This window comes from Glossina fuscipes, unplaced genomic scaffold (genome assembly GCF_014805625.2).
Source record: "Glossina fuscipes isolate IAEA_lab_2018 unplaced genomic scaffold, Yale_Gfus_2 88, whole genome shotgun sequence".
Taxonomy (NCBI): Eukaryota; Metazoa; Arthropoda; class Insecta; order Diptera; family Glossinidae; genus Glossina; species Glossina fuscipes.
The window spans coordinates 1465099-1479061 of record NW_023998442.1 but is presented as its reverse complement, the minus strand read 5'-3'; the positions used below and the strand labels follow the sequence as shown (position 1 = coordinate 1479061).

General features: G+C 33.2%; 3 protein-coding genes across 8 annotated transcripts in view; 2 read left to right on the top strand and 1 right to left on the bottom strand.

Annotated features, from left to right (window-relative positions):
* Window positions 1–213: 213 nt before the first annotated feature.
* LOC119638423 (uridine-cytidine kinase) lies at window positions 214–5951 on the top strand. Of its 2 annotated transcripts, none has more exons than XM_038035197.1 (5): window positions 214–741; window positions 799–944; window positions 1024–1121; window positions 1196–1244; window positions 5631–5951. In XM_038035197.1, the coding sequence occupies exons 1-5, from the start codon at window positions 392–394 to the stop codon at window positions 5858–5860; spliced, it is 873 nt and encodes a 290-aa protein (XP_037891125.1). In that variant the 5' UTR covers window positions 214–391; the 3' UTR covers window positions 5861–5951. The 2 variants fall into 2 exon arrangements, with proteins under 2 accessions (XP_037891125.1, XP_037891124.1); XM_038035196.1 differs by lacking the exon at window positions 5631–5951 and adding an exon at window positions 3696–5623 and having other exon boundaries at window positions 216–741.
* Window positions 5952–6152: 201 nt separating this feature from the next.
* Window positions 6153–7124, bottom strand: LOC119638425 (zinc metalloproteinase nas-8). The gene has a single exon (XM_038035198.1). The coding sequence runs from the start codon at window positions 7103–7105 to the stop codon at window positions 6323–6325; it is 783 nt and encodes a 260-aa protein (XP_037891126.1). The 5' UTR covers window positions 7106–7124; the 3' UTR covers window positions 6153–6322.
* A 5413-nt stretch (window positions 7125–12537) lies between these two features.
* The window catches only part of LOC119638422 (protein crumbs), a 37873-nt gene continuing 36447 nt past the window's right edge, over window positions 12538–13963 (top strand). For all 5 annotated transcript variants that reach the window (XM_038035195.1, XM_038035194.1, XM_038035193.1 and 2 more), the window contains exon 1: window positions 12538–13739. In XM_038035195.1, the coding sequence (XP_037891123.1) occupies window positions 13478–13739 (262 nt within the window). In that variant the 5' untranslated portion in view covers window positions 12538–13477. The remainder of the gene's footprint in view (window positions 13740–13963) is intronic.

The following is a 13963-nucleotide window of genomic DNA, read 5'->3' as shown; positions in this document are numbered from 1 at the left end:
CAGTGAAAGTGCATAGAATAAGGCTGTCAATCTTTATGGTATTATTATTAACTTTTCCTTTAACTAGTAAAAGTAACGAGTGCCTACTCTTTATTTTTATGCATTCTATTTTTCTATTATAATTATGAATATTTTAACAACCCTGTTTTTACTCAAAAAAATACTCTACATTGCAAACAAAATGTTGTTATGTGTTTATTCTCATTTTCGTTTTAACTTGATTCAACGTCGAAAAACAGATGCTTTTTTCCTCAGTTATTCTTTGTTGGTGTACTTTTCATATATTTCGCGTCTATTATTGCGTTTAATTGCAAGGAAATCGAAAAAAGTCTTTAAATACTTAAGATAAAAGTGGAACAAGTGTATTAAACAAATTTTAAAAAATAAAAATATGGACGCAGAAAATACATTAAGTGTAACGAACGGTGATGCAGTTAAGAAACCATTTTTAATAGGAGTAGCAGGAGGTACAGCCAGCGGCAAATCTACAGTATGCAAGAAAATCATGAAAGAATTGGGACAAACAGACATGGATCATACACAGCGTCAAGTCGTAACTATAAGTCAGGATAGTTTTTATCGTGAACTGACGGCTACGGAGAAAGCAAAAGCTTTCCAAGGTTTATACAATTTCGATCATCCAGACGCCTTTGATGAACAGCTTATGTACGAAACACTACAAGCCGTACTAAAAGGCAATAAAGTCGAAATACCGAGCTACGATTATAGAACGAATTCACTGTAATATAAAATAAGACTGATAAAGAATTATAAATTGATTGTTTATTACAATTGCAGTGATTATGAGAACAAACTAACAATTTATCCGGCTGACGTTGTATTATTTGAGGGTATTTTGGTGTTTTATTTTCCCAAGATACGCGATCTTTTTCATATGAAACTCTTTGTTGATACTGATTCAGATACACGCTTAGCTAGAAGAGGTTTGGTATACAATGAAATATTTTTATGCGTTTTTTATTTAATGATTTGTTCTCTTTTCTATTTTTTTCTTAACTTTAGTGCCTCGCGACATAAATGAAAGAGGCCGCGATTTAGATGCGGTCTTAACACAGTATATGACTTTCGTTAAGCCAGCTTTTGAAGAGTTTTGTTCACCGGCAAGTCTTGCTTACAGATAACGTAATATATGAAAAAACAACAATTTACTTATACTTTCTTTTTAAATTTTTAGACTAAAAAGTTTGCCGATGTTATAATACCGCGGGGTGCTGATAATACAGGTTTGTATTATTTATCTATATTATTAGTTTAGAAATTTTTTCTTTGCACTTTTTTGTGTTGTGTTGTTATTGTTGTTCGTTTTATTATTATATTTTTTTTAACAAGATATAATATATATAAATGCAATATATATCTATATATATGCAAATATATATTTATATGTGTATGTGCATATATATATTATTTATATATGTACATAATTTTCCTTACAATATGTAATGTGTAGAATTGTTCATCATAACTTCAAATTTTATTTTTAATTTCAATTGTACCCACCAAACAGCAGGAACATTAGATTTGTCACATAATTTTAAATCACTGATATACGCATCGAAAATTCCGCAAGGAGCAGAGTAAACGACTTAAACATTTCTGTCTGGATGTATCAGAGTCTTTAATATATATCTTTGGCTAAAAAAATCAAATTTATATTAGAATGTTTTCTTATCGCTTCTGCCATCTTAAGTACTAAAATAAATAAAAGATCAGTACTTTTAACTTTTTTTCTGAGTCATAGTCTCCTATCTTTGAAGTTTTCACGTTGTACCTTTAAAGGGTTGGTCGGTATTAAATCACAACTGCGTGAAATTCTATCACACTTTCGGCTTCCATTACAGGGGATATACACCCAACTCTAGATGCGTTCCTTAAAAATCTGCGCAAAAAAATACATAAGACATATGGTAAATTTGAGTACATGTGCCCACGGCTTTAACAAATCGTGTAAGATGAAAAGGCTCTAAATATTTATAAAACACAAGCCATCTATTACGAAAAACAAATTAGAATCAGTGTAGAGCAGAAATTCAGTCCCTAAGTATATGCGACATATAAAAGTTGAAGTTGAAATTAGGAATAAAAAAAATTTTTTTTTATTCCGAAAACGTGTAAAAAAAAAAGAGTTGGCTGTATGTGGGATATAAGGGTAAACATGGCTTGTAGTTCCTTTTTTTTATTATATGTTATATAAAAGGCTCTCAAATCGTGTAAAAATATACACAGGTGTCCCTCGTCTAATACGGCACAGTATCGATGAAACCGTGTAACACCAAACGAATAATATAATCTGAATCAATTAAGACAATGCGTACCATGTTATACTGAAACCTGATTTGTGTTATAAGAGATTTTGAAGGAGTATAAATCAAGGCAATAGGTACCATCTTGTATCGAAATCATCTTTTAAGGTGTGAAATTTTATGATCGTTGAAATTTCGATCCATACGTATAAATGAATACAAAAGCAAGGTAACTTGAAGTTTTTATAAAAAAGAACGAAATATAAAATCCAATTTTATTGTGATGTATAAAAAGTAAGAGTATAATTATATACCCATCACCATCGTCGATATGTAGGTTTTATATGGTCTCTGAGGCTTCTTTGAGAGTGTTTCAAATATTTAGATAAATGAGATGAACTCTTAATATTCTATAATATTGAGTAAGCGCGTGTGATTTTTTCCACTTTGTTCATGTGCTGCGGAAATTAGAAATTATAAAAATTAAATGTCTACTATTATTATTGTATCTGTTGCATCTTGGAAGTAACGAACACAAGACCAAATTTTTTTTATGTTTGAAAACAAAGGTGTTCTCAGATTATGTTGCATTACGGTTGTGCTCTTTGGTCGCTATAGCTCAACTTCAGTAACAACCTACGAGCAGGAACTTCCAATTTCTGTGCCAAATTCCAAGCCGATTGGTGCATTTTTGCCGGCAAGAGAGCGCCTACCATAGACAGACGGACGGACATGCGGCTTAGAATTTGATGCTAAATAAGAATTTCTATACTTTATACTTATCCTTCGGTGATGAATGTGAAAATTATCAATATATTCAAAAAATAATAATAACGATAACGAAATTTAATTGAATTTGAAAATTAATTTTCATCAAAAATTATACATTTTTTTTTTTCTCAAAGAAGTGTTAACGATAGAATAAAAATCAAACCAAATATCAAGTGAAAAAAAATGCAGTTGAACACATATTCAATTTTTTTGAAATCGCGTTATACCGAAACCGTGTTCTAGTGTTCGCGAATTTTGTGCCGTACTATTTCGAAACCTTATTTGACACGAACCGCTTTATACGAGAAATGCCTGTATTTTACATGAAATGAAAGTATTCTCGCTTTATATATTTTTAAGAAGCTGGTGGAGGGTATTTAGATATTCGGTATCTAAGCCGAATAGAATTGTTTTCTTACCTTTATACACATATATATATTTATATTTATATATATATTTATATACATATATATTTTTATAAATGTATACACAAGAAAAAGGAAATATAAACATTCAAAAGATTTTATTACAAAGTAGTAGTAGCAGCAATCCGTACTTAACCATTTGTTAGATTGCTTGATTTTTCCACAATTTTCTTTCTTTTTTTTCGTTTTTCTTTCGTTTTCTTGGTTCTGTTCTCTTTTTGTGTATTTCTTACAGTTGCAATTGATCTCATTGTACATCACATTGGGGAAATCCTTAGACCTGGTGGCTGCAGTGCTAATAACACGGGCGCCTTTTCGGCCAACCATAATAACGCTGCCACTACTTGTACTACCACAACCATCACTACCAGTATCACTACTACTACTACTACTACTACTACCACTACTACATCACCTAGCGCTAAAACCAATAATACCACCTCCGCTATGATCAGGGAGCATTAAAGTATTTGTTTCACATACTTGTGTATTGTTCCACAAGACGTGTGTATGTGTGCGCGTGTGTATATGGGTGTGCGTGTGTATGTATATGCTTACTTTGTTAGTTAGAGTCAGCCAACTGCAGAATTGACAATTATGTAAATCAAATCACTTAATCACCTGGCAACAGAACTCTCAATTAACTCTAATATCACTTTAAAATCATTTATTTTATTTTTAATTTTTTTTTTCTTTTTTAAGTAATACTCTAAAACTAAGTGAAACGATTAAAAAAACAAAAAGGTTTTAATATCCACCACCATCACAAATTTATATTATATATAAAATTTGCAAGGTTGATCGCGTCAATTAACTATATTTGCACTCAACTCCTAGACAGTCGTGCAAAATATTTAGAGATGGTTTTTGATTAACTCTCTATTACTAAATATAGATATAACATGTTTACTTTATGAATTTTCTCATACTCCACTTTTATGACGAAGGACAACGATGCACATGGCCAAGTCAAGTGAGAATTCGCAAAATGTTTTATATCACTCGTGCAACAAATAGACCCATTAATAGGCATGGCATCAGACCGGATGATACGGCAGACAATTTTCAAGCTTTTATCTCCAATTTTATGAATCTAAGACTGAGAGACATGGCATCGGGCAAGATTTCTATGCTGAAACTGAGGTCAATTGTCATTTTTCTAACTCAATTTTTGTGACCGAGCCGAATTTCAGTTCCGTTTTGATCAAAAGTATACATATTATATTGTGCTTTTTTAAGAGCTACGAATGGATGTGTATATTAATGTATCCTTATGCTTTGGTGGTGGGTATAACAATCGGCTCCGTATTCAAGATGCAGTTTAGAAAAGATCACATATCATTTTAAATCTCAGCTCATGATGAATGCTGCTGATTATCCCTTTTTACAATTATTGCTTGCGCTTATAACCTTTAAGAGAAAACAAAAAAAAAAAAAATTTTTTTTGAAAAGTTAATAAACACTGCATCCTGAATGAGAACAATATTTTCGTAACTAAGTTTGTTGTAGTAAAATAATTTGCATTTATTTTTCTTATCAATTTCTAATTTGGCTTTAAAATTGAAAATTGACAAAAAAAAGGAGAAAAAAACTCAATTACAATGAATATACTACCACAAGTCTGAACAATTGTCTTAAGAGAAAGTAGTTAATGTTAAAATGTTGTAGTTTTACGATTGTATAAATCACTTAACGCTTTCCGTAAATATGTGGTTATTAACAACAAAACCTACAAATATGTAAACTTTAAATAATTTTTGCAGTTTATATTAGATACAATGCAAGCAATTTTGATGCTCAACAAAAATTCCCAATTAAAAAAAGAGGATCGTAACAATTTTGCTGTAACAGAGAGAGTGTATACATATTAAGTAATACTGTTACTGCTTAAAAAAAACAAAAAACAAAAAACAAAAAAAATAAATTGTTTGCTCTTAAAAAAAATACATTTCCTTGAATGAAGGAATTAAAGGAAGGAAGGAAACATGTAAGTTATCTGTAGTTAATAATGCGCATTAGGTTAAATGCTTTTAGAAAACAGACATGCACTTAAGGTAAGTTTTTTATACATTTTTTTTATTTAATTCAAAGTTTTTTAAGAACTTTATCTAACCATTGTGTTGTATAAACAATAAATTATATTTTATTTTTTCTGCTCTTTTTGTTTTAGTCGCCATCGATTTGATTGTACAACATATACGAGATTTCCTCAATAATCGTTCCGGTCATGGTTCTACCTCGAATATCCAAGTATTTATGAATTTAGAACCAGAAACCCAATTAGGAGGTAAGCGACGTCGTGGCATTTTAAGAGTTAATATACCCGCTTTGAATATACAGCCGAATAACGCCGGCAAACCCAACACACCCACCCGGGAATCACTGACGCGTCCACACTGATACAAACACTGGCTAATTTTAATATGAACTTAAAAAAATTTCTTGTTAAGTTTAACAAAACAAAGCAAAAGAAAAAAAAACTCGTTTTTCCAATTTTTTTTTTTTTTTTCTTTAAAGTTTTAAATAATGAAAGGCACCAACATCCTCAGTCTTTGCGAAGATTTTCAGCTCTACGTCATGAGCTGACCATACAGAGTAATGTATTCTTTGAAAAGAATAAAAATTTAACGCAACACTAAAAAGAAAGGAAATCATTTTTAATTATATATTTTTTAATTTTTTTTTTTCATATATTTTTTTTTTTTTGCTTTTGTATATACTACAACGAATTACCTTAGCTTGTTGTGATGTTTGTGATGTTAAATGAATTGAAAAGTTATTGTTTTAACCAAAGATCATATTTTTAATGTATTACCTGCCGTTGTAGAACATAGGCATACGTAAATAAAAAGTGAATATATTTTAACACTTATACATTTTATTAATTTTGTCTATATCGCTTGCGGAGAAACCTTGACGTTGTCCCATTTTCTTAAAATCTGCATTCATTTTCAAAGCTTTTAATGTGGGTTGACCGTTTTTTGAAAAACTTGTCGCCTTATAATGCATAGTACTGCCATAATCATACGCGACACCGTAACCAGAAGCCGCATTACGCTTTAATTTTTCAAAATTCACTTTCATATTCTTTTTAATATTCTCCCAGAGAACCTTCACATAATCATCCCGATCATAGCGATTCTGTTCATGATAGAAACCTAATGTATGCATTAGTTCATGCATTGTTGTACCATAATTTTTAAAGCATTTCATTGATTCTAAGTTCAATTCTTGGCTGCCTCCCAAACGTCCTACACTTGACCAACAACCGTTGGATTTGTTGTCAATAATCAAAAAATCATTTTCATTCTTACGCTTTTGAAAACGTATACAAGTCTTTTGATGAAATTCGTTTAGGACATGATCAATTATGGAAAGCTCCTTTTTGGAGAATGAGCCCTTCAGGACATACGGCACTCTATGCTTTGGCCATTTGGATTTGGCAGATAAAATGCCATTGCGATCGTCTTGAACTATGTCTCCTTCACGATGCTGCCCGCTTTCTTCAGGGTTATCCGCGTAATTAATGGAAACATTTTTTGTTCCCTTAATATCATTTATACAAAGAATTATTAGAAAAGGTAGCAGTAATTGCTGTTCTTTAAACATTTCAACTGTTCTACTTTCAAATGCAAATCCATTCATTTATTGTCCCTTATATACTCAAACAGAATACATTGATAACTTCAAGAATTTATGCATTATACGGAAATCATTAATATTTTCCATTGCATGTGATAGTAATGGAAATGTTATAGAAAATAAATGCATCAATGTTACGGAAGTAGCAGCAAAAGCAAACATAAAAAAGAAAAATATTCAGCTTAAGGCGAATGTCTTAATACCCGTCACTAGGTTATATTATAAGCTAGAAAAAAAAAAAATAAATAAATAAATCCGCCTGAGGAGCCGAGTAGGAAAGAGTCTCGACTAGCAATTCAATGGTCATAGGTTCTCAAATCTCAAGTGCGGTAGAGCTTTTAATAAAGCCGAAAGACTTAGATGCATGTTAGTGCTTTAAGACTTTTAATCTTAGAATTTTAATAAAAAAATGGAAGAGGTGAACGAACGCTTCCTCGCTTCTTGAAAGTAAGTACTAACCCTGTACATATGAAATGCCAAAATTTTGATAGAGAAAGTTATGATTATTGTAGTAAGGTGTTTCATTCCAAGTATTGCCTTTCGGCAATCATTCACGTATTCTTTCCGTTCATCTGAAAATTTGTGGATCGAGGCGAACCAATCGTCGAGACACTTTCGTACATTTTAGCAAGAAGCGAAGCTCTGCTACGGGAATGAAGATAAAGTCGGATATAACAAGCAAAGGTACGTATCAGCTATCTTAACAGAGCCCTGTAAACAATCTAATAACGCTCTGTTAAGTAGTTAGGATTAAGACATGGCTGAACTTGGGAGTCTTCTCCGTTAGAATTAGTAAGCATCTAATGAGTCGATATATTAATACCTTTCCAACAAGCTAAACAAATTCAAATTCGTCCGTCTACAACTGTCTTAACCAAATTTTTGAACAGAGAGTTCTGTTGAGCGAGATTGTAGGTGTCGTTGCTAGTTAAATTCGTATTTGCCTTCAACCTCCCAGCTCCGCTTAAAAATTACATGACTTATCGATGTGGCAAAGTAGTAGCAAGGAAAAGCCCAAGTTTAGTAAGTAAGCTGCATGGACTGGCACTCCCCTCTTCAGTGCTTTTAATTTATCGGGAATGGATTTTGCCTATACGTAGATGGATGGGGGGATGTCGTCCTTGTTTTGATATTCGGGCTATTTTCGAACAGCGAACTGTCGAAATCGATTGTCGTTAGTAGTTTGGTACTAGTTTGGCATTGACCGTTTCACCAGGCTTTAATGCCTCGCAACTTTTTGCTTCCGTCTTCGGGCCAAAGCGATTTAATTTCGCAATCGATTCGTATGATATGATATGAACCTATCTATGAATTTTTACTCCAGGTATTCCCAATATGGACCCTTTCTTTTCATCTCCATTAAGTATGCGATTTTCTCTGCTATTGTTGGCCAAAGCGAGTATGCTCTCCGGGAATATTCTTTATTTGGCACAAAACTCGACATTTGCGTTGTTGGGGCGAGTATTTTTGCGATGCGTTCTTTTTTAGTGTTACAATTACTTATCAGAGCAAAAATAACTTCAGATATATATGGCCTCTACATCTGACATCACATATAGTACAATTGAAGGGTTTATTCTGTGTAAATAGAGAACGTAAGTGGCCATCAAAAGGAAAGGGAGATAAAAAAAGCCGAATTTCACGTGTAACAAATGAAGCGGAAAGTCTATCCCGCCTTCACTTTTTCAAATTGACCGTAAAGTGCACAAGGTCTATACGAAGTAAAAGTGAGGCGGTAATGGAAGTAGAAAGTGGAACAATGTTTAGCATCCTATTTAATATTCTTGAGAAACCAGTATATAAAAGTTATAGCGTATTTTGTTAAATGAGAGCGTGTGAGTCCTCATTGGACGACCCTTTTTAGATCACATCTTTCACAAGTAAATATTTTTTGCTTATTGCCGAAAAAAGGCTAATGAATTGTTAACAAGGTGTTTGATTGTAATCGTTAGTTCTATAGTGATTGCAATGTCCGAAGTAGTAACTGCGCCGCTTTCAAAGGCCACATATACCTCGGTACCATCGGACATTTCTTTGGTAAGGGTAGTGGACGAAGCTGTTGCATTTCTTCCCCGGGCTGGATCGCCAATTATATTTTTGAATAATTAAATTTGTTCTGATATAAAATGTTAAAATTGTGACTTTTAATTATCTCACAAATACTAAGTTGAAAGATGTTTTCAATTATAAAAGCAAAGACTCCTAAGGCCTAGTCATCCACATTTCCTCACTGAATCTTAAGACCGTTTAAAGTTGCCTAAAGGTGGCCGCAGCCATGTGGGAAGTGAGTATGCACTCACCATCACTAGGAGCAAAGTAAAGTGTACCGCACTAAGATTTGAATCGTAAGCATTGACTCCGTAGACGCGACTCTTAGCTGGCAAATTCTCGATTAATATTAGTTTGGGGAAAAAGAAATCCATTATTTCTTCGGTAGATGGCTGCACTGATAGATTTCTCGTAAAGTATCGATCAAACAATCTCAGATTTATGCTCGTTGGAAAGGTGACATTTCGCAGTAAAAAAAATTCTTTTGCTGTTTTTTGTTTGGTGTATTCAGTTGTGGGTTACAGCGTGTTAAAAATGGAAGTGAACAAAGAGAAAATTCGGTACATTTTACAGTTTTTCTTTGACAAAGGCGAAAATGCAAGCCAGGCGGCTAAAATTGTGAATGGTGTTTATGGTTCCGATACTGTAACAGCCAATTATGTGCAATTTTGGTTTCGTAGACTCCGTTCAGGAATTTTTGATGTTAAAGATGCACCTCGCACAGGTAGGCCGGTCGTCGAAAATGTCGATAAAATCGGAGAAATGATCGAAGTTGACCGGCATGTTAGCAGTCGTAACATCGCCCAGGAGCTAAAAATCGACCATAAAACAGTTTTAAACCATTTACACAAAGCTGGATTCAAAAAGAAGCTCGATGTTTGGGTGCCACACCAATTAACAGAAAAAAACATGATGGATCGAATTTCCATCTGCGAAGCCTTGGCCAAACGGAATGAGATAGACCCATTTCTTAAACGGATGGTGACTGGAGATGAGAAATGGATCACATACGATAACCCTGTGCGAAAACGATCGTGGTCAAAGAGCGGTGAAGCACCTCAAACGGCCGGGAAGGTTTTGCTATGCATTTGGTGGGACTGGAAGGGGATTATTTATTATGAGTTCCTTCCATATGGCCAAACGCAAAATTCTAATCTCTACTGTCAACAACTGGACCGTTTGAAGATAGCGATTGACCAGAAACGGCCAGCATTAGCCAACAGGAGAGGTGTCGTGTTCCACCAGGACAACGCTAGGCCACACACATCTACAGTGACTCGCCAGAAAATTCGGGAGCTTGGTTGGGAAGTTTTAATGCATCCGCCATACAGTCCGGACTTGGCTCCAAGCGATTATCATCTTTTTCTTGCATTGCAAAATTTCTTTAATGATAAAAAATTGGAATCTAGGGAGGATTGTGAAAATCGACTACTAGATTTTTTTGCAAATAGAGACCAGGACTTCTATGAGAGAGGCATTTTGAAGTTACCTTTAAAATGGCAACAAATCATACAACAAAACGGTGCATATTTGACCCAAATCGGACAATCCGAACCATGTTAAATAAAGTCCTGAAGTTCATATAAAAATAACGGATTTCTTTTTCCCCAACCTAATATACGTTTCAGATTTGAAGTGAAAGTTTTCCTGTCCACCGGGTTTATTGGCGGATCATACATAATTTCAAGTTGTAACTTTAACAAAATTTCAAAATTTAGTTCACTAAATAAAGGCGTGTCACTTAGCCTATAACGAGCATTTTTTAATCAATACCTCTTTTCTAAAAAAAAAAAAAAAGAAAAGTTTTTTGCTTATTGTGCTTGCGTAGATACTGATCGTATTTAGTTCTTCAATTTGAGAGCGCAAGTAGCCTGGGATTAGAAGTCAGAACATAGCTGTGGGCGGATTATGCTTGCTTCAAGTTTTAAATTTCTCTCACAAATTTGAGTTTCTCCAAGATGCCCGAAAGGGCGACAAGATGGATCGAGAAAGATTTCTTATATGATTGTTGTGTTGTTTTTTTGCGCATGAAAGAGATTTTTAGGAATGCAAGACTTTTAGGCAGCGAAATGCCAAGTTTAGGATTTCAAAAACTCTAAAAACTAAAAATTTTCGGTGGCCACGTGGAACTCGCTAGTGTAGTGCCTGACGTTTCTTATGTAATTTTATTTTGTTACCTTTTACTGAATAAGAGATTAAATCCAAAAGCTTAACCTGTAATGACTGCAATTATTTTCATGGATATTGTGACTCTCCGTGCGTTAATCGCACAAATCTAGGACCAATTCGATAAATTCAATATTAATTCAATTCTTATTTTACGTCGCTACCACTTGGTGCCTTTCATATATATACAACGGTTTTAGATACGTATGACGATGGTTTTCTTTCAGATTTTATTCATTGACTTACGGAATATTTACTTACAATATTTGACACGGAATGCACATTCTACCACTTATATGGGTTGTAATCAAGGGCGATTTACAGAAAGGGAAAAGCAAAGCAAGTCAAAGTTGTAATCCGACTTATTTCATGTCCTACTATCGAGCATTCTTCGATTATCGCTGCCAAGCAGCAAAAAACCTTATATGTGAAATATACATATATTTACATATATTTGAACAGATTTATGACTCCGGTCAAAACAAAACATATAAACGTTGACTTAATCTAATTGCTATCTCTTTTGAAGGAACTATGGCTGGTCACCCCATTCATTACAATGATTTTTTTGCAGAACTCTTTATAACGATCAATTCTTTACCGGAGACACTTACCTTACATTTCATGTTGAATTTCAGCAACATATTCATGTTGCTAAAACTCTACTCTAACATATCTGTGTCTATGCATAAAATATTTTCCCTGTTTACACCTGAATTTATGGGAATGTACAGCAATCAGTTAATATCTCTCTCTGTTTCAATTTAATTCACTATGTGTGGCAGCAGAACTGCACTAACAAGTTAGTAAAGTCCTAATAAACTCTATACATTAGTGGTACGCTAACTAACTAACATCATTATCTATTTCGCTTGAGTAAGACTGAGATACAATGAATAGCTGTGTGACCATTGTACGTATTTTTGCTACCAAAAAAAAAAAAAAAAAAAAAAACAACACATGCACAATCAAAGTTAGGTCTAGAGGCGCGCTCACAATTGTTACTTTAGTCTTGAAACGGTTCTCGTGAGTATTTAACGTGTTTTTTTCGCAATTAGAAACCAAAGCAACGCTAAACAGTTTAAAACATGACGTTTTCATATGCAGCAGCAGAGATAGCATTATACGGTTTAGTGTAAGCGCAACTGAGATGGAATTTTATTAAAAAGTAAAAGAAAAAAGGAAAAATTCATTTTTCACATATCTAGGAAATTAGTTAAAAATTATATTTTGTGCAAATTTCAAAATATATTTTATGAGAAAAAAAAAAAAAATGTGGAATTTAATGAACGTTAAGGAAATTTTGTCAATAATTAATGCGAATAAAATGTAATGGTTACCGAAAGTATTATGTTGTGTGATTTTTTTTTTTGTTAAACAGGTTAAGGCGACTAATAATAATAATCATAATAATAATAATAATACCAACAACAAGAGCCACAAATCAAAAAGAGCAACCGTTCGTTTCCTATAACCAGTTCTAATTGAGAAAGTGTAACTTTTTATTTTGTACAACGCTAACAACATCATCCATTATAGGGAAGATATGTTAAAAAAAAAAAAGAAAAAAAAGTGAAATATATTTATGAAAAAATTAAAGAGAAAAATTAAAATAATTTAATGGTGTATAGTTGAGAAATAAATAAATTTTTTTACTTAAATATCGATGCATATATATCTACTTGCGTTTGTGTTAATGCGTATGTGGATGTGCTCACTCAAGTTTGTAAATATATGTTAATGGTTTCTTGTTTCAAAATCGATGTTTTGAAAGCCAAATAAGCAACAGCAACAGCAACAATAGCGCGACAACAATAAGAAAAACAACAGAGACAACCGACAGTAAAACGAAATTGAAAATAATGCATAAGAAACGAACGACAGCGAATTCGTCATCATTAACAGCAATACCATCACTATACAGTCAAAGTTGTGGTTGCCGCCATTGTCATTAACAGAATTAGTAGACATTACAAACCAGCAGCAACAACGAAACCAGTAACGGCTCAGAGAATATAGCAAAAAAAAATAAAAATAAAAATAAAGAAAAGAAAAAACATAAAACAAAAAAACACATTAACACGATCATCAACAAACTGAAACAACTACCACAACAATAGCACCAACATCGGCATTAACACGATCAACATCTTCAGCACCATGTCTACAACCAGTGATGATGCATCACCAATAGAACAAGAACAACAACAATATATATTTAACTTACATAAAATAGCAACAACAACACCAACAATAACAGCAACGACAACAAGATCATCACTGTCATTAGCATCAAGACTAACCCGTAGGCCTCAAAACAATAGATCGTTATGCCGCTCATACCTCTGGCCAAAAGCGCCTAAAGCGGTTGCGGCTATTATTCAATGGATATTATTATTGTTATTAATTTATTTTACAACAGGTAAGTAAATGATTTTTTTCCTTTTTTTTTTTTTTTAATTTTGCATCTCTATCTATCCAGAAATTATTTATCGGTTTTAATTTACAAAACCAGTCTCGCTCAACCAGTTAATCAAGCACTTTAAATAAATCAATCAGTGAGACTCCCACACTTTGATTGTTTCGCTTTTCATAGCAATGTTGTTGTTTACTGTAATCGTATCTCTGTCATAGCTTATGGGGAAA